This window comes from Osmerus eperlanus, chromosome 11 (assembly GCF_963692335.1).
Source record: "Osmerus eperlanus chromosome 11, fOsmEpe2.1, whole genome shotgun sequence".
Classification (NCBI taxonomy): domain Eukaryota; kingdom Metazoa; phylum Chordata; class Actinopteri; order Osmeriformes; family Osmeridae; genus Osmerus; species Osmerus eperlanus.
The window spans coordinates 11,549,514-11,570,593 of NC_085028.1; the positions used below are offsets into that span (position 1 = coordinate 11,549,514).

The 21,080-nt window shown below is 41.5% G+C and overlaps 4 protein-coding genes across 4 annotated transcripts in view; 2 read left to right on the plus strand and 2 right to left on the minus strand.

Annotated features, from left to right (window-relative positions):
* LOC134028942 (putative uncharacterized protein DDB_G0292636) overlaps positions 1-18,413 on the plus strand; it is a 384,233-nt gene extending 365,820 nt beyond the window's left edge. Inside the window, exon 4 of the mRNA XM_062472860.1 lies at positions 18,404-18,413. The gene's annotated coding sequence lies outside the window, so the exon portion shown is untranslated. The remainder of the gene's footprint in view (positions 1-18,403) is intronic.
* Positions 1,709-13,426, minus strand: LOC134028800 (myelin protein zero-like protein 2). The gene is made up of 5 exons (XM_062472622.1): positions 12,981-13,426; positions 5,561-5,733; positions 5,113-5,323; positions 4,732-4,894; positions 1,709-3,115 (listed from the first exon to the last, which is right to left on the minus strand). Exons 1-5 carry the CDS (start codon positions 13,033-13,035, stop codon positions 2,959-2,961), a joined length of 759 nt encoding a protein of 252 aa, XP_062328606.1. The 5' UTR covers positions 13,036-13,426; the 3' UTR covers positions 1,709-2,958.
* Positions 14,673-16,460, plus strand: LOC134028971 (T-cell surface glycoprotein CD3 epsilon chain-like). Its single transcript, XM_062472904.1, has 5 exons — positions 14,673-14,922; positions 15,118-15,303; positions 15,440-15,592; positions 15,739-15,791; positions 16,072-16,460. Exons 1-5 carry the CDS (start codon positions 14,844-14,846, stop codon positions 16,129-16,131), a joined length of 531 nt encoding a protein of 176 aa, XP_062328888.1. The 5' UTR covers positions 14,673-14,843; the 3' UTR covers positions 16,132-16,460.
* Positions 18,414-18,456: 43 nt separating the features above from the next.
* LOC134028941 (T-cell surface glycoprotein CD3 gamma chain-like) lies at positions 18,457-21,043 on the minus strand. The gene is made up of 5 exons (XM_062472858.1): positions 20,968-21,043; positions 20,382-20,576; positions 19,826-19,966; positions 19,639-19,694; positions 18,457-19,088 (listed from the first exon to the last, which is right to left on the minus strand). Exons 1-5 carry the CDS (start codon positions 21,014-21,016, stop codon positions 19,032-19,034), a joined length of 498 nt encoding a protein of 165 aa, XP_062328842.1. The 5' UTR covers positions 21,017-21,043; the 3' UTR covers positions 18,457-19,031.
* Positions 21,044-21,080: the final 37 nt, after the last annotated feature.

The following is a 21,080-nucleotide window of genomic DNA, read 5'->3' on the forward strand; positions in this document are numbered from 1 at the left end:
AGTGGCCTGGTCCCTCTCAACACGGTGAAGAATACCCAGTCTATAATCACTGCACACGCACAAGGACCAGGGGAGTACATGTGAACACGTCAATCTTGCTGCATCTTCAAAGCAGAGACTGAAAGCCTCAACCAATAGCATCAAGTGGAAGTCTTCTCTCTAGAGCACTATATGGAATTAGGATCTGCTTTTACCTCCCTGCTGCTATTGTGAAACAGAATTGACATGTTGTCACCAGAGGATGATGAAGACTGCTCGTCACTGAATTCCAGCAGTCACGTTTAACAGCTGTGTCACGTTCCCATGGTGGAGTGTTTGTTTATGCAAATGAACAACACACCCTTCTTGTATGCGTGTGGGTGGGGGTTTGTGAGTGTGACAGTAGTATTATTCAGGACAGGACTTAACCACAGTGTCGAGCTTTCTGCTGTTGTGAATGGAACACTCCTGTGAGTGTGGTTCCTCTGATATTTAGGTAGTAGATGGATTAAGTCAATCATTTACAGTGCGTGTGTGAGAGGGTGATTCTCTTCATTTTTCGCCCAAGGAAAAAGTGCTCCAACATTGTTTTAATTCCATTTCATAACAACATAGATCAGATAAACTGTCTTTAAAACTCTGTACAACTAGGTTTGCAGGAATGACTCAGGACACAGCTAGGCTTAGGAGCAGGTTAGCCTATGATAAATCCATTGATTCCCATATAACATGGTTCACATTTTTATCATAAAATACTAAAGGTCTGTAAAGTAAAAATCTATATTAAATACCAATATAATCAGTTTGTAAAACATATTAGTTTTATTATCATCATTATTCATTTATTAAGATTATTCAGTCTTTTTCAAATGAGTCAGTGCCCCACCTCTTAAGGAGTACATGTGATTAGTTCAAGCCAATCTGTAGTAAAGTGGATAATGACAAGCTAGTACTGGAGGATGCTAGGATTTGACGAGGATTTGGTTCCTCTTTAACAGACTAGCCATTCTCAAGAATGAAAACGTAATCATTAATCGACTATTAAGCACTCCCTGCCTCACCCCCTTTCTCTAGACAGCATTATCCCTCTGGTCTGCCCTCTCCCTCTCCCTGCTCTCTGTCAGTCAGTAACTAGACCTGCACCAAAGGGATAGACTTTGATCAATACACACACTCAGGTATGCATGCACATGTGCCAACTCATGCATACACAAATACACAGACACACACTCCCCCCCCCCCCCACACACACACCCCTTACAACGCTCACATACAAACACACAAAATAAGGCATGCATGCTCACGACTGCTCTCACTCAACAAAGAAGCACGCACAAACACAGGTCACAGAGGAACGGATTGGTGATAAGGGACGCAGAAACACAAACAACACATTACAACTTTGCTACTGTGGGCTTGCGAGAACATTATTATCATTTTATCTTTGAAACAATTATTTTTAGGATTAAAACCCCTTGATATGTACCATCTCGTTTTCGAGCGAGTCCTGCTTGTGCAGATGTACAAACTGTGAACACAGCTTAAGACAATCCATCATAGATAATGATGCATAATGGACAAGAGATAATGGATAATAGATAATGTTGTTACATAATTGATGACATATGAAATGAAGTGTGCCGATGAGGTGTGCATTTGTGTGATTAGTGTATGGAATTCTAGATGTGACGTGGAGGAGATTGGAGGTTCAAGTTGAGGCAGTGTCATGAACATTCATAAAACTTTATTTCATTATAAAATCTATAAAAACAAACTGTGACTTTTATTGTTACAACAGTCGGATGAAATGCTTCTTGTATATCTAAAACAACAACTCTGACACAAAATAAACTCAGTGTTTCCATACAGACAGTTCTGTAGAAAGAAATGTTACAATGTTAGTATGGTAGAATACTTTTGATGCTTTTTTGAGAAAAGGTCTCAAGGACAAATGCAATCAAAAGGTTTTCAGACCTAACTGCGTAGATACTCTGTTCGACTCCCACACAGCCATGGCGTTGAGGACAGCTCATTCTAGGTGATAGACTCATGCAAACTGTATACTATAGCACTACAATCTGATGATGGAAGCCATTTTAAAGTTCTCACTGTTGGTGATTGGAGCATACTGTATAGCATGCCATTCATAAAATACTTTTCTTATTTGACCTTGTACAATATAGGCAATAAGTTACTTTCTAAAATGTAAAAACCCTACCACATAACATTCCAGACTCAAGGACTTCAAGTATTTGACCCAAGTTTGAAGAGGACCTGCAGTGGTCTCCTGGACACATAAATGTGTAATTAAGTGCTTCAGTTTAGTAGTATTGGCCCATTTATAATTCCTAATCTCTCTTAGAGGAAGGATTTGTGGGTAAGGATCTGTTAAGTTCTTGATTTTGAATCTGTAAGTTTTAGAAATGATTGTACTTTTCAATGTATTGTTAAAGTATCAACATAATTGATTTTCAAGACCCTAGATCCTGGTTAGGTTGGGATCGATCCTGCCTGTCAATACAGGAATTCCACTTAACTCCTTATGAATGCTAAAGCCCTGTCAGTGAGCCAGATCCTGAAGTGGAATTGAGCCTTGATTGTATTCAGAACAGCCTCCTTCATGTCAGTCAGACAGCATTTCTCTGACCTTCACATACTCCTGGTTCTGCTCTGGGTAGCAGGCCGGTACTGGCCTGATCGGCCAGGAACGAGAATCAAGTCTGTTTAGACTGTTTCCTTCTTTCATGGAATGCTAAGCTCACGTGAACTGCACTCTTATTCTTTTAGTTCAAATTTGCTCTGCAAACTTGAAATTCAATTCTTCCATTTCTTCCTTCATTTACTTTTCCTGAATCTTCTTCTAATTTCATGTTTCCGAGACCCAGTATTACATTCAAATGGCTCTGTCCTTGTGATCCTCCTGGTCTTACATTTGCTGTTATGGATCTTCCTATTTATATGTCGATGTCACCTCCTGTCTCAGTCACTGTCATCTCCCCCCGCATCATCAGAGTCCTGTTCCTCGTCTTCGGAGGAGCTGGGGTCTTTAGTGCTGGCGTCAGATATCATACCATCTGAGCTGTCAATCTCATACTCCTTCTCCGGCATATACAAATGGACAGCCCTTGCAGGGTCGCTAAGACACACACGGGCACACGAAACATAACAATCATGCACACGTTATAGACAGCTGCACAATAATGTACAAACACATAGACACACACAGTTGGGGTGATGCAGACATGGGTACAAGGTAAACAGGATTTTGCCCTATCAGAAGCAACTATGTCTCCTAAGGAAGTCATTTAAAACGGAAATGTGTAATTTGGGGAAAATCAATTTGATTTGAGAGGAGGGAGGACGACTTCAAAGGTTTGAGCAGGTTTTGTTTCAGTGATTTCAGGGTATGACTGATTTTGTTCCCATGAAGTGCTGTTTCTAAGAGTACCAAGTGCAGAAAGATCTGAAAACCCAGCAGAGCAGGAAGCAAAGCAAACCTTCAGCCCCAGACACACAGGAAAGGTACAACATGGTTTTAGTTGAGTTATTTACCAAAATGTTTCGAAGGAATACGTTTCACAGAAAATTACGTGTAACATGATAAGTAAACTAACAAAAAAAATTCAACATGTTCCTTTTGTCCTGTTTTGAACATTGACAGCAGTTTAGATAATTTCAGCCCCAAATTTGTCACTGCAAACAGAAGAAACTATTTTAGGATAGCAATCTCCGAGAAGGAAGCTGTCAAACAAAAAGAGATCCACAACAAAAACCCTGTTCAACAAGGATTATCTTTTAGCATCTAGGAAGCCAGACCAATATTTTATCTTAATAAAGAGATCTCACCACTAACTATCTTTTCAAGTCAACCTAGGAATCCAGAAGTAGATTACGCAACACTTTGCTTCTTGGGACATTTCACTCAAAACTCCCAGTCCCAGTCCACATGCATGACCAACCTGTAGTCACAACGTGAAGGTGGACCTCCCCTGCATTGCCGTGGACGTCCGGTGGGTTCTTCACCTGACAGACGTAGGTTCCGTTGTAGGTGAACTTGACCTCTCGCAGCACAATTGAGGCGTCGCGCCCCATGATGTCTCCCGCCCACTCCACCCGCTTACGAAACCCAGTGTGAAACTATTTTAGTATTTTCTGAAATACAGCCTCACTAACATATACAAAACAGCAATAATATTTATTGATTGCTGGAAAGGTGACGTGTGAAACGATCTATCCCACAAACCCACAAAGAGAGCACAACATGGACAGACAACAGATTGGATAAGTGCTGACAATGATTGGCATGATGCTGGATTTTGAAATTGGTTAGTAATACATGATTGCTTGAGATACATAGCTTTTCAAACTTGAAATGTTCCATACATCTTTACCAAAAAAAGAAATGTGTTCGGAAGCCATTTGGGTTACATAGGAAAATATGACAAAAGATCACAGATTTGTTGCTTTGAAGTATAAAATGTGTTTTCAACAAGCTTGGTATCTACAGTATCTACAGTATTTCTAAGGCACTTTTAATCAGTGAGAAACTCTGTAAAACAGCTGTACAGCTATATGTCCAGGTTCATGTTCCCCAAGGTCAAGGATCAGAGGACAGTTGTAGTTCAAAAGTCGAGGTATAGTGTCCACAGAAAGACCTCAAGAGCCCCAGTCCCAAATAAACCCGACCTGAAGGAGGAGACAGAGAGATGGATATTTCTCCCTCCCTCTTTCTCTCTTTTCTCTTGGTCTTACCACACGGTAGGGTCTTTTCTCTCTCCTCCGGGCACCTCCTCTAAGCCTTCCGGCCTTTCTTTCCTGCAGCGCTTCACAGAAACCACGGTGATAAGGACGATGACAAGAACCACAACGGCGCCCCCAATGGATGCAGCCAGGATAGCAATCTCCGAGAAGGAAGCTGTCAAACAAAAAGAGATCCACAACAAAAACCCTGTTCAACAAGGATTATCTTTTAGCATCTAGGAAGCCAGACCAATATTTTATCTTAATAAAGAGATCTCACCACTAACTATCTTTTCAAGTCAACCTAGGAATCCAGAAGTAGATTACGCAACACTTTGCTTCTTGGGACATTTCACTCAAAACTCCCAGTCCCAGTCCACATGCATGACCAACCTGTAGTCACAACGTGAAGGTGGACCTCCCCTGCATTGCCGTGGACGTCCGGTGGGTTCTTCACCTGACAGACGTAGGTTCCGTTGTAGGTGAACTTGACCTCTCGCAGCACAATTGAGGCGTCGCGCCCCATGATGTCTCCCGCCCACTCCACCCGCTTACGAAACCGCCCCTCCGGAGGCGGGTAGGGCTTGTCATGGTAGTAGAACACCTGGCAGGGGAGATGAAGAATGTCAACATCCTTCCCACGCAGGGAAACCTGTTGAACCACTTCACGCTAATTCGGTTACAGAATGATGCCCAAGCAGTACAGTATGTACACCCATTACCCCTCCCATCTGAGGATGACAAGAAGCTGTACTGTATACAGTCTGTCTCACCAACACAGTCTGATTCACTGCTGGGTCAAAGATGTCACGCATACATGCTGGCACAAACACATACTCACAGACTCCTCTCGCCCGGGTTGGAGAGGCCTGAAGCTCCAGGAGATGGTGAGGGCGGCCGGGTGGATGGGCGAGGTGCTGGTGAACGTGCACTTGAGCCGCACGTTAGTTCCGTTCACTGCCTCGACATCCGAAGAGGACATGTAGACCTTTATCCCGTTGACTTGCAGCACGCCTGCACATGTGGTGGAATTTGGCTCAATGATGTAACACACGCACACTGGAACATTCAGCAAGGATCGACACTAATAAAGGGTATGCATGTTACTGGGTGTCGATCTCCAGGACCTGCTAGCCCACACAGCGCCACACAGGGAAAAAGCATCGGTTTCAAATATTGCTAATGTATGCTCGTTTCTCCTCCTCAAGCTGCATAAAGAGGGGTTCACTGGAGGTCCCCAAGCTATCTAGCCTCTCTCAAAACATACAGCCATTTCTCCTAAATAAATATTATTCCTTACAGACGCGGGAACAGCTGTGTCTGTGTTTTACGGCGTCATTCGGATTTATGGAGTGGATGGCGAATCAGCCAAATCTACATAGAAGTCTGCGATGGAGTCATCCTTTAAGATGAGAAGCCTACACATATCCCGACCCCATCTCAAAGATATTGAGGAATTGGATGGAGTCCGTAATGGGACGTTCTACACGCACAGGCCGAGGAAGAGACATTCTTAATCGCTTTCCACATTTCCTGTCTCACTGCATAATAACATTACACCAGGGGTCGGCTGATAGTGCATGTTTTTCTCCAATAAGAAAAGAGCCTGTCGTCATTTATCATGCTTCTGCAAATGCGTATTCAGTCCAGGTGAAGTTAAGATCGGTCCCCTGCTTGCTTTTAGCTCCAACCACAATCAAACTCCCCATACAAATTAGCCCATTGAATCCGACCAACGTAATAGCATCACAGTGCTAGTAGTCACATACAGTACAGTGTTGTGCATATCTGGAGCTTCAGTGCAATGTCAGTGGTTGTGTATATAAATGGTGGATTTGTTGATCTAATGAGTTCACTCAGGGAGCTGGGGAAAATAGCTGCTTGTGTGCCGGGGCTCTCCAGGAACCTGCCTCCCGCTTATCAGCTGGACGAGGGCTTCCTGTAGGCCCCCGCCCCCACCCCGCCGCCCCCATCGAGCACCACAGCCCCGGCCCAGACGTCGCTTCAAACATTAAAGAAAGCAGGGGCAGTCTGTCACCACTGACCCGCCGTCCCTCTTAACCTTAATGTGTTTTAAATGAGCTCTTCCTTCTCTCTCTCTTCTCTCTCTCTCTCTCTCTCTCTCTCTCTCTCTCTCTCTCTCTCTCTCTCTCTCTCTCTCTCTCTCTCTCTCTCTCTCTCTCTCTCTCTCTCTCTCACATACACATTTCACATTTAGTCATTTAGCAGACGCTCTTATACATACACACGCAACAGACACACCATTTAGTTCTCTCTTTCTTTTTTTTCCTTTCTGGGCAGGCGCAATGAGTCTGTCTGAGGAAATGCCCAGGGAGGAAGAAAAATGCCAGTACAGTTTATTTACAATGCATTTCATTGCAATCAGAACCCGCACATCTCTCTCGCTCGCTCTCTCTCTCTCTCTCTCTCTCTCTCTCTCTCTCTCTCTCTCTCTCTCTCTCTCTCTCTCTCTCTCTCTCTCTCTCTCTCTCTCTCTCTCTCTCTCTCTCTCTCTCTCACATACACATTTCACATTTAGTCATTTAGCAGACGCTCTTATACATACACACGCAACAGACACACCATTTAGTTCTCTCTTTCTTTTTTTTCCTTTCTGGGCAGGCGCAATGAGTCTGTCTGAGGAAATGCCCAGGGAGGAAGAAAAATGCCAGTACTTAGGATATCCATCAGAGAGATAGGATCAGCGCTTGCCTGTATCAGTCCCCTGCTTAATGACACTCTCTGGCAGGAGAGAGGACTCAGTCTGGGCATGTGTTTGTGGGGGGGGGTGTTTGTGTGTATGCATGTACGTGGGCTTGCCCAGGTCTAAGTTTCCAGACTTTGCTATTTGGGTCTGACGTGTGAAAGGACATGTGTAGAAAGCTAATGCATGCACACCCTTCCCTAACATATTCATCTTTCTACAAGAATTGGCGAAGATGGGTGGAGGAAAGGAGAGGGAGGGGGGGGGCATACAATGCCCATGTTGAAGTTTGAGATTAGAGTTTCTCCCTGATATAGAATTATATCAGGGTACTCCATAGGTTGAACTATTAACTAACTAACTATTACTGTTATGGCATTATTGAAAAGCAAACAGACACCCTCGCCGTGTAGACACATTTGATTAAATAAGATCCTGCTTTATTACTCTATGGTGATGCTTTCCTCCGACACAGCTTTTGATGCATTTTCTAATGATTTGAAATCATGGTTAATTAGAGCTTCTGCACCAAGGAGAGATGTTGATAGGGATAAGATCTACAGTGTGTTCTAAATTACTGTAATAATCTCTGCTCTTGGCAAGGGCTTTTATATAGGGCACACAAATACCATTTAGGTGCTCATTAGCAAACACTAATTAATCATCAGGATGCATGTCATTGCATTAGATCATAGGAATTGCCGGAGCTTGGCTTCTCTAAGACGAGTTCATCCATCGAAGTAGGATGACAAGGCGCAGAGGCGGAGAGAGATGAGACGTTTGTCTGCCTGCCTGTCTGTCTTTCCCTTCATTTTCTTCTGGATATTTGAAAACAACCATAAGCTGGTGCGAAGGTTTCTACTGTCTTTACTGCAGTACAACCAGACTTAAATGACCAAAAATGCTTTTGTCCAACTTTACACACATTGCTGAGACATTGTGTCCGAAAGGTTTCTTTGGTTAAGACATGAACATCTAACTTGCTACTTGAACTTGTATGTAATGCTGTCTTCTCAACATGCCATTAGGCACAAGATTGGGAAAACATATTCATAGGAAACTCCTATTTATACCCCTTAACTTGAACTGTGGTCAAGGCGATTGTAAATAGTATCCATTGTTGAGGTCTAATGTGTACTGGCTAGAGAACTAGGCGCCTCACTAGGGACTTGTTTTGGCACCAGGCCATGCAGGATCTAACAGTACAGGGAGCTTTCAGTGGGCTAAGCTTCCTGTATGGTTAGTGCCTTCATTTCCCACAATGCTGAACTATATTACATTCACGCTTCTATAGCCACCACTGTGAACTGGGCCAGAGAGCATAACTGTCTCTATGGCACAGTAACATACTGTAGCCTACTGAACCACACTAAACAACATTTTTACAATATTCAATGAACAGTCCAATGCTGAATATTACAGGATCAATAAAAATACAAAAAACTCAGGACTGTTATCCCCTTTGAAATGAGGAAATTTGTGTTTACATGTAGTTTTCCAGATCTTGTGTGTGGCTGAGTCTCAGAACAGGCTATCGCTGAACAGGCCAATGGAAACCTGACTCCCAGAGACTGAGCCTAGGAGGAAACATTTTGGCCGGTTTTACAGTTTGTAACAAAGACTGAGATTACAAAGACTCTCTCTTCTCCTCCTTTTGTGCGTAGAGGTTTCTCAAGCACAGGCTTCGTTTACAGAACCTCTTTCAAGTGAGAGGGGGGGTGGGCTCACATAGAAGGGGCAGGGGTGCAAAGAGGTGTTCACAGACGCTAAGACTCCGGTGCGACCCCCTGGTCAGGGTTCGATACAAGTATATTTTCTATTCATCTCACTTCCCATCCTTTCTTTTTTTTATCTCCTTCAGCAATTGTGAAAAGCATGGCAAAGTCACAGTTGTCAATTCTAGATCAATGTCAGGTATAGTAACGCAAACTCCAATAGGTACAAGACCAGTCTAGAGCCTTCAAAAGAAAATGAAGACAAATTGTGGACAGGTGGCAACTTGTGTGCTCTACCATATCCAAAAACTTCAACAACAAAAAAATGCAATTTACAAATACAGAATAAGTAATGTCATTAAAATATTATTTATAACTCAAGTCCAATCTTGGAAGCAGTGAATCTACGTTCATGTGAACTGCAGTGTAGGTGTGCCATAAGTAATTTCTCCCCACACATTCTCACAAATTCCTAATTGACTCTATCTGCCCCCCTCCTTCTTGTTTTTCTGTCAGTACTGTATGTCTGTCTCCTCCCCCCCATCTCTCCCTCTGTCTGTTTGTCTGTCTGTCGCTCTTTCTCGCCGTAATTCATCCATAATTGGTCCAGACCAGTAACCTGTTGACAGCGAGAGAGGATAAATGTTCAATCTATCAAACCTAGTCCACTCCCCCCACCCGAGTTTCAAAGCTGACTCTGCAAGCTCTGCCCAGATTACAGTGTTGTATGTTTCAGTAAATCTGCTAACAAGTGGAGCCTGGCTCATATGGTCAGGCCTACCAAAAACCCGATGCCCTATCTCCATAGCCAAGCAGATGACATTGGTAAATCTACCTAAAGCAAACACAGTACTGCAGTATCGGAATTTTGGAAACATTGAGGAATTCAATGCAAGATTCATCAAAGAAGGCCAAGTCTGAGGTTCAAATCCTGCACTACTGTCTCACCTTCCCCTTAAAAATACAACACCCCATCCCGTCCACTCTTCTCCTGTCCCTCCCTCCTTTAACTCTTTATCACTCACAATGTAAATGATGATCAAAGTTATTGTCCATAAGCAAGATTGGCTTCATTAAAAGAGATTTAAAATACAAGTTGGTCCTCAGGAATAAGGAGAAAAAGTGTTTGCGTACCAGAATCTTCCAGCCTGCCCTGACACGCATACACAGTTCTCACCACAATCCTTATCCAGCTCTTCTACATCTCTATATATGGACTTTCTTCAATACTTGTTTTTAAGTAGCTGTGGCACTATCAAAAAGTCTCAGGAGAAGTTTCTGGAATTTTTCTTGTCTTCTCATCCCTGCCCTCACATATCCCCTGGAACTGAAATAGTAGTTTACAGCATATTCTCTGTTTAGATAACTCTGGAGCACACTCTGCTACAGACCAGACATGGGCTTGGCTGGGAAGGAAGCAAAACCAAACAAAATCACTGTTTCAATTTCAGACCCACACCTATTGTTTAAAAAAAAAACTGTGTTTAAGAGTAATGAAGCATTGAAGTCCCAGGAGAGAAGTTGGTGTGAAGTTGAGGTTTGTGGTGAGTGGGACCTCAGTGCCACCTCTGTGTGGAGGTTTATCAATGGTCCATTTAAAAGCTTGCATTTCCACCCCCACAAGGTGTGTCAACACCTCCTTTGTCAAACATACTGAATCCATGATAGTGAGGTGGTCGTTGGTGACAAGGAAAAAGATATCCATGCTATCATAGCAACAAAAATTATGTATAAAAGCCAAGCAAAACCGAAAACAATAATACTTGTGGGTGTGCGTATGTGTACAAGTGTGTAGGCATTGAGGTGAGTGACTAAAACCTGACTGACAAGCTGCAGCATGCAGGGTCATGTGCAGCTCAAGGAGACTTCTGAACACTTCAGAAGGAAGACAAGACGTAACAAGTTGAGTAACAAGCCAAGACAGCCAGTAGAGACATTAGTCACGTAGCCGAAAGTAGCATGTTATTGTTGTTCTTATGACAAAACAAGACAATAATAAACGTTAAAATTAAGTTTTAGACAATGATTCCTAATCTATTTTGCATTTTGGATACAGCAAGAAAGCAAGAATGTCTATAATACTTCTTGGGTTGAAGTCTGGAAGAGTGACACATTATAGAAGTGTTTCTGCAACATCAGGGTTGGAGTCAGGAATGCTCTGACATGTTGTGCAGACACGGGTAATATTGTACACTAGTAATTATTGTAACCTATTTCTGACAGCAGCGGTAGGACTGCTGTAACAGTGTGTACATGACACCCTCCTGTATTAGTGCAGTTCAGGGTGGCTGCCAGAATAGAAGCTTCATCTTCAGCCAAAATATCTAATAACCATAGTGAGAACATGTTTGAATTATTAAAATTGATTCCTCAAGCAAGGCTTTGATTGTTGAGTACATCATCTGAATGAGAGAGAGAGACCAGTAAAAGATGGGGAGGTATCACATACACACACAGTCGGTCAGAGGGATGTGGGTGAATGAGTATGTCTGGTTAGCTGGCTAGTCTGATACAGGCTTTTGTACACCATCCTTGAGACTAGGGAGTTTCTGACTGAGTAGATGGAGGACATCAACAGCATGGGCACAGGAGGCGGACGGCCAGTGATGTTCTTTTGATAAAAATGACATTTACTGGACACCTAGTGTTTTACATGACCTACAATGAACACATACTGTAGATTGTACTAGCTCTTCTTCCTTTAGAAAATCACTATATTAACCAACACAGAAGAGTCTTTCTCTTATTCTTAATGTGACTCTTACTATACTAACTCAAACATCCGTACAATATGGAGAGGAAGCCTGATGAGCTATTAAGTGACAGATCCTAATAATCAGTGAAGCAAACATTTGCTCAGAGCCTGGTCAAAGAATGCATTACCTATGAATATGATCGACTTGTATGTGGAAAATAATCCACTTAGACGATTGGACACTCACGCAGATTAAGTCAAGGTTAAATAGGCCACTGTGTGCGTAAGGAATAAATGTTCTTTGGTGAGGCAAATATTATCTCCCTTGCATTTTACGAGAATACTTCACACCAATAATAATGTGAGCAATTGAATCATGACAACCACCGTTTATAAATGTTTTGTTATCTATAAAAATCTAGGTAGCACTTCCAAGTGTAGCTCAGTAATATTCAGCAACATCCTGAACAGCCTAGATGGAAAGAAGGTGGTCAAGCCATACTCAAACAACAAAGCAATGACACGCAAGCACGGATGGATATGAATCAAAAGCAGGAAGGGAATTATGTAGCGTGAGCCAGGAGACAATGATGCCGCGACTTACTGCGAAGTCATTAGGAGTAGGCTACCGGATAGACTGTAATATCGCAAATAGTATTTGGAATGCACCGGGGTAACCATGCGGGTGCCAGCCTAGCCAATTTACCAAACGACCGTAGGGTACCTGTTCTCAATTATGCCCAAGGGTCACTTTAGCGTAAGGTAGCCTAAGGTCCGGTAGAATTTCCACATGTGGGGATTGGGGTGGTTGGTTAAGGGGGCAATGAGCTCAGGGCCAACGTGTTGTCTTCCCAGAGTTAGGAGGAAAAACTCTGTTTTTTACTAAGAGAAATATAACAAACTGTTAATGTCGCCTATAACCAAAATGTGGCTGGTCGAATATTAATTGATGTCAATCATATCCAGTAGCCTACAACATAGACATGTTTGGGCTTTGAGAATGTGCATTGCATTTAACGTTTATCCTTAAACTTGTAAAAGTGAATATCGAATGCGTTTACGGCAGAAAGTTGACAAAAGTGACAACAAATAAGTAGACTAAATGAATTCCTTAGGCAGGTTATCACAGATCCGCTCTCTCACTCACCTGAAGCTGCAAGTCCGGACAGGACGGCGAATAAATAAAACCGTTTTACGCACATTGAACGGCTGGATGTGTGGATATGATTTAGCGACAACTGTACAGAACCCTTCAAATACACTCTCAATAACGTTTTTAGTAATTATAAACTCTGCACACGTTTCTGAACGGGACTTGAGGATCACAGTCATAATACCCGTAACTATCTATCCCTGTTCTCGTTCAAAGCCCAAGTGGAGACCGTGGAGCGCGTCTCAGCTCGCCAATGTTCTCTTGCATTTTGACGCCCTCCCACCTTCCGGGTGAAGTGAAATTCCTCCGATTCCATTTCACCGTCTTAAGAAGTAGACCCATTCTCACATCTCAAAGGTGCGGGTAGATAATGATGTCCAACCTGTAAAACTGCCAACCATTTCCACTGTACGCCCCGTGTATTAGTCAGATATACCATCTCCATGCGTCTATGCATGTCAAATTCCTAGTTTTACTGCAGTGCATTCACTTTTCGTGTGAGCTTGTAAGCATGATTGGCGTAGATGACTAAGGGACTTACTGTAGGCTATTAAAACCGTTCTAACAAGTGCACGTATAGGTTCATTGGAATGATTTGGTCTTGCTCCTTTACAGTTTCCTAGCGTTCTATCTAAACTTATAATAAATAACCTAAACCGATTATAAGCTTCTATTGAGCTACTAATGAGCTACTGTTCCTACATTATAATAGTATTTTATAGCACAAATACAACTTTGAAACATGTAACAACATTTTTCAGCAAACCACTGAGAATAACCAAAACTAAAAACAACAACTAAGAATAACCTAACCCCATCTGTATACTGTATGTAGATACAGTAAGTAAAGTAAAGGGAGTTGTGCTGCCAGTTTGAGTCAGGGTTAGGGTTAGAATGGCCTTTGATGGAATGCAGCGGGTCAAACTGGGGCAGGGGAGGGTGGGTTGGTAGTTTAGTGGTAGGGGTGGCAGGGTGGGAGGTTACAGCCCAGTAGGGGGGCAGATGTAGCCTAGTCTGTCCAACAAGACTTACCATTCATCAATAAATAATTAATTACATAAATTAAAACTAGCCTTAATCAATATTCAAATATAATACTAGATTTTGCGAGTGAAAACATAGAGAATGATAAAACAGTGGCTACCAGAATGTTATGATTGATGTGACTTTATTTTGTCAAATCAACATTGGTTAAAACCACAAGAGGGAGCAATTGTACTTTTATAAATAATCACCCCTCCAATGAAGATCATGGCTTTGTCTGACATACTACAATAATGTGTGATCAAGTACGGTGTTATTTCAGTTGTTACTCAGGAATAAATGTACTACACTGGTCAGAATAACATAGTGAAGAAGTGAAAAATAAGAATTAGGAATTCAAAAAATCATACAAAACCAAAAGTACCTGTATTCAAAGCAAAATGTGCAGTTCTACTTTCTGTTCTACAACAGGACATGCCAAACCCCAAATAACTTTTCAATACAATATGACACCTAAACACATTACATACAATAGGTAGGATTAGCTTTCAAAACCGTGTTTAAAAAAAATGTAACATGTTTTCCTGTTTGTGTGTGTGTGTGTGTGTTTGGGGGGGGGGGGGGGGAGGTATGTATGAGTGTGTGCAGACACATGCGCAAACAGTCAATCATTTTTCTGTTTGTGTATCTGTGACACCCAAGCATGCATACACACCGAGAGAGAGAACAAGAACACGACAGAAAGAGAGAATAGAGAGCCAAAGAGAAAGAGACAGTTGAGAACAAGGTGAAAGCTGTCAGTTTGTCTTCCCATCAAAAAACCATCATTTAAAATCTTAATACAAGAAAAAGGACCTTTATTGCATAGGAAGAATGAAGAGAGCTGAAATGAGAGGTTTAATTTTCATTTTTACGCTCGTCATCGTGGCAGCGGAGGCAGATGACCCCAAAGGTAAAGATTTATAATGGATTTTTTTTTTTTACTCATAACATAGAAAGTAAAATGATTGTATGCAAAACCATTACATTTTTATTTTGAATGTACTTGATTTCATTAAACACATTTAACATGCTGTAGATATTACCTGGACAACCTGATTTTCAGTGTGTGTGTGTGTGTGTGTGTGAATATTTGTACTTATTTCAGGGTCAGTATATTTCTGGGGATCCTCTTTCACTCTGACATGCCCTGAGGGTTACTTTCACAACAGGACTGTGGAACAATATTATCAATCTTCATATTCTGAGAGTGATAAGGACACGCATTACTGTATTTCGGAAAAAGACGAAAAAGGCGTTAAGACATACTATTATTTTTACATCCAAGCAACAGGTAAGAACAATTATAATAGTCACAGATTGTACACGATACAATTATCACATATCAATTCAAACAACGATTTGTCTCAGTGTTTTTATTCTGAATCTTACTGATGTGATCATTTTCCTTGCTCTTGTTCTGGTACCAGTATGTGAGAACTGCTTTGAGCTGGACTCTTCATTAGTTGCTGGGGCGATTGGGATGGACCTCCTATTGACTGGAGGGATTATGATGATAATCTACCTGTGTGCCCATAAAAAGACCAGTGGGGGGACACCTTCCAAATCTGTCCCTGCCAAAGGTGAGGCCTCTGTCACAGCAGGTTCAACAACCCCTCCATGATCAGAAGTAGTCGCACCAACTGTTGATATCCAGGCATGGACTTGAGTGCACTGGTCCAGTCAGTATTGCATATGACTAACTTGGGGTTCTCTTCCCCCTCCACAGCACCCCCCCGCTCAGGAGGACGCGCTCCACCAGTGCCTGCCACCGATTACGAGGTAGGTAGCAGTACCACCTCTAAAACATCTCTGTTCTCTGTACTTAACACTTACTATTTACACTGTACACTTAACTTTGACTCTTTACTTTGCCTTTTTACTTTCAGCCTTTACTTTTCACTTGTATGTGACACTTTACTAATGACTTCAAGTCCAGCAAAACTAAACCAACCAATTAGTTCATATAGACATGTAAAGTTGTTGAAAAGTGTAACCCCCAAGTTCTTCGGCCCTGCACTGTCATGGGGGGATCTATGAATGTCATTCTTTCTCTCTGCAGATGCTGAACCCTCAGACACGGAACAAAGATATTTACGCTGGGGTTCAGAGGAATGGCTGATCCCCTCACCCCCCCCCCCCTCACCCCACACAAGGCACACAGACACTCTGCTCTGCTGCTCCTCACCTGCTCATCTCATACTTTGCAGTTGGAAAGAGGAAGACCGATCTTCTTTGTGATTTAGTTTAGCTTCTTATTTGTTTGCTGTATGTGAGTGGGTATGTTGCTACTGCACGTGCTCCTTAAAAGTGTTGTATGAACTTAGCTTTTTTTATCTGTCTTTTTATCTACTTACTTTTACATAGACCTGCACAAGGAAGCATTTTTAGGTTGTTCTTAATAAGCCATGAGCTTTCTGGTATCTGATTAAAGTGGATAATGGAAACTTATTATTCACCTGAAAATGTTTAGCCACAGGCATACACTGCACACAGAGTACATGCACACACACTGCACACACACACACACACACAGAGTAAATGCACACACACTCACACAGAGTACATGCACACACACTGCACACAGAGTACATGCACACACACACACACACACAGAGTAAATGCACACACACACACAGAGAGTAAATGCACACACACTCACACAGAGTACATGCACACACACTCACACAGAGTAAATGCACACACACACACACAGAGTAAATGCACACACACACACACAGAGTAAATGCACACACACTCACACAGAGTAAATGCACACACACACACACAGAGTAAATGCACACACACACACACAGAGTAAATGCACACACACTCACACAGAGTAAATGCACACATACGAGCTATCACACCCGCAGCTCCACCCTCATGTCTGTAGTGGTATATTCACATCTCTGGTTATCTCATATTAGAAACTCAGTGTCAGAGGCAGCAACCAGCTTAGTGGAAAAATGAGATGCCTCACCATTCTGCTACTGTGAAACTATTACATCAGTGCACTGGAAAACATGACTTTATGCTTATTTTGCCTCGGAAGATGATAAAGATGTTCTGGAAGCAAACTGTCTCACATGTTTTTGTTTCTAAGTTATGCTGTGGAACTTTTTGGATTGTTTGATGAACCTGTCACATTGCTTCACATTTCACTGAACTAAGAGGGTGTGTTTTTCAAGTCTGTGTGTTCATGTGCGTGGGAGCAAACTGAAGCTCGGAGCTTGTTCGTCTGAGCTTTTCCGTTTGAAGTCTAAACTAAGTCAAGGTCGGAAACCACACTGTATGTGGACGCGTACTGTCTCAGTACGAAGCTCAGCAGTAGGCCAGAACAGAAGCAATGGTCCTGTTACCCTGTCTAATGCACTGGTAGTTCTAGTGGGTTTTAGGTGATTGTGTATGTGTGTTTGCTTGTGTTTTTGTGTTCAAACTTAAGTTCATTTATAAAGCACGTTTAAAAACAAGAAATGTTGAAATTAATATCAACATTAACATTAATATCAGAATGAAATAGAATGTTCAAAGTGTTAAAAGGAACAAACTAATCAAACCTCTATACATCTAAAACAACATCATAGGCTATAGAGAAAAAATGTGTCTTCAATCTAGATTTAAATATGGCCAGTGAGGAATAAGACTTAACAACAAATGAATGTTGTTTCCATACATGGGGGCCGCAACTACAAACTCTTGATCACCTTTGGTTTTCAAATAGGAAAGATGAACAGAGAGGGGTAACTGATTTAATGATGGAAGAGACCTAGGCGCAGAGTGGTTGAAGTAGATCAGCAATATACTGAGGGGCCAGACCAGGGGTCCCCAAACTTTTTTCTGCGAGGGCCAGATAATTTTTCCTTTCTTTAATGTGGGGCCAAGTCGGTCTATAACAGAAAATTACATGGGCCGGAGTGACTACCAGTATTATTGTGGAGATTTTATTATTATTTAAAAATGTATTCATTATGCTAGATTAGTTTATTATTTTGTTATGCACCGTACATCCATACATATTAAGGGATATATAACCTATTAAAAGAGCATTATTACTATCGTAATGACCTTTTATCATATTCATTGCTATTGAAATCAAAACATTTACTTAGTTCTGCATATTAATCAGTGGGAATTATTTTTAATAAAAAAAATAAAAAGTCAGGCATTGTTCAGAGGGCCGGTCCAAATGCGTGCCGTAGTTTGAGAACCCCTGGACTTGACCAAAGGCAAAGGCCATAAAAACACATTGAAGAACGTTAAATTGAACTCTGTAACTAACTGGAAGCCAATGTAGGGAAACGAGAACAGGGGTCAGATGTTCTCTTTTCTCAATAGCCTACCCGTGAGAAGTCAAGCTGCTGCATGCTGGACTACTTGCAGACGTGGAAAAGAAGACTGAGACAAACCCACATATAAAAGGTTGCAATAATACAGCCGCTATGTATTAAGAGCATGAATCACTATTTCCAAGTCCTTCTGTGAGAGAAACCATTTTAATTAAGCAATGGACCTGAGATGGAAAAGGTTTCCTTAAACCACAGCATTCATCTTCTTATTAAATAATAAGTCACAATCAAAGGTGACACCCAAGTTTTGAACTCAACAATTTTCTAAATACATTGCTCTGATTCTATTTCCTCACACATTAATTATTTTATTTTAAAATAAAATAGTTTTATCAAACTTTACATAACAAAATAACATAAACTGACCTATGTAATAAGAAGGCAGGGACGTGTTTAACAGCAAGTACAGAGTTTCACATTTCTTGTAAAAGCTTTAGGGTATTTTGGTATCTACATATTAGTACATTTACAGTATATTTAATTCAGTATAGAGACCTACTAGAAAGCTAAGCACTACAACATGATAGAAAGCATGAATGGTAGCATCCCAAAAATACAAACAAAATTAACGTTTTGATTTGGTATAAGAAAGATAGGTGGGACCAATTACAACACTTTGCCCAGTGTGTTAAGAGGAAGAGGGGGTGGTCAGTGGGTCAGTTGGTGAGGAGGCCTAGCCAGTCCTGGCGTAGGAGTAGAGGTCATTGCTGCGAGTCCTGTCGTTCAGTTTCTGCCATGAAGAAGAACTCACTTTGGTTAAATCCAGAAGGAGTGAACTTGTGAACATGTCTGACAGACATGACAACCGACCAGAGGACACACTGATCATGTACATGTCCACAGAACTCCAAGATTCCCTTCAATCATTTCTCGTTACATGATGAATTAAGGACTTTGGGTTAAACTTCTCAACTTCTGTAAATTTCAAGGTGACGTGGACTGATTTGTCAACATTTCTCTTCAAGTGTCAAAATGAATGCAGTTACTTACAACACTGGACTGAGTCAACTGTTATCAGTTTGAGTGAATAATTAGCCTAACATAATTAAATGACAATTTGCATAGGATACACCATTTTTTGGTCAAAGCTGCTTACCAAACACATTCGAGTAGCCTAACCAAATTAACATTCCATAAAGATATTTATTCCTACATAAAAATTTAATGTTGCTGGGCATTATTAAATTAATTGTATTTCCGTTTCATTTATGGAAGTGAGAGAGAAAGAGAGAGAGAGGTGTTTCTACAGTCCCGGAACTAATGGGAATAGTTTACTGTACCTGATAGTGGCTTTCGTTGTTTGATTCATTAGGGATGAGTGCACGGCGATCTGAAGCTGTTTGGGAAATACATCTTTTTGAAATGACCCTTTCAGAACAAGAATACTTCTTCTGCATGACCTCTTACAACTTCTCTTGAGAAACATATTAACATGGTCTCTACCTGGCCTCTGACATGATCTCTCACCTTGTTGGACTGTGGCTGGAGTGCGTCTGGACTGGGAGGCTATGTGGTATACAGCTACTCCAATCATAACTGTAGCCACCAGGTTTCCGATAGCCATACCTGCTGCAGCGGCAGGATCCAGTTGGATGCAGTTCTTACATGCTGGAAACAAACACACACACAGTGATGTTTGTGATTGTCTGGTAGGTGGCATTTAACTCTGTATAACTCGAGATAATTATCAACTCGGCAGAAATCGTCCGTCAGTATCCCTCAGCCATTAATTGTACATAGAGGGACAAGTTCTAGGCGTGAGAAATGGTTGAAATGCATGAGAAATACAAGGTGTTGCGTGATAGCGTGCGTGAGTCTCACGGCTAATGCGTGAGACTTGAGAGCCCTGAAGACTTTAAACACACACACATACAGTAAATATAGGTGTTATCTATATCAACGACACCAGGCCAACTCGGTCAACTGTGACACAAAGTCAATCATAAACTTCACGATAAGTCTTATACGATAAACGTTTCGCAAGTCTTTTAAATCATAAATCGATGCAAAGGGGATGACTTACTCCGGAACTTGACGTACATTTTAATTGTTGGATCATACTCGTTGTTCTTGCATACGTACTCCCCTGTCTTCTCATCAGTGTACTCCAATATCCCATTGTGTAGGACTGATCCGCTATACAAGTTATCTGACTTCGGACATTCCAGGCGGATTCCGTTCTTCTCTTTGATCACAGTTATTTTCTCCTCTGATGAGGCTTAAAGAGCACACAAAAGATGCAAGAGCAATTCTTTAAAAAAAAATCAACAGTTTCTCTGCATTTGTATCTGGTCATATCGCACTTTACAACCATCATTGTCAACCAGCAAGGCCCTACAATGTAAAAAAACGTTTTCAAAACGTTTATTGTGCTAGACAAAGAACATTTTCGTCTACTTTAAAAGGATGTTGATGAATACGACAGTACTTTATAAAGAATAACAATTCACAGGTGTTTTACCTTCTGCTTTTCGCAATTAAGGTACAGTAAATATACAAAAAACTTCACAAAATCTAAACAGAATTACATGTCCTGAGTGATATGAGGACTTTATCTAATTTCCCTTCAGAGTAGGTCTGTATTTTATGTTCTCATTCCTCCAACCTACCCCTCATGGTCCAAACCAGGAGTACACTGGCCAACAGTAGAGTCTTCATTCTTTCTCCTCAGCCTCAGCACTGCAGAAAAAAGCGGAAATGTGCTACATACTTTATCAAATGT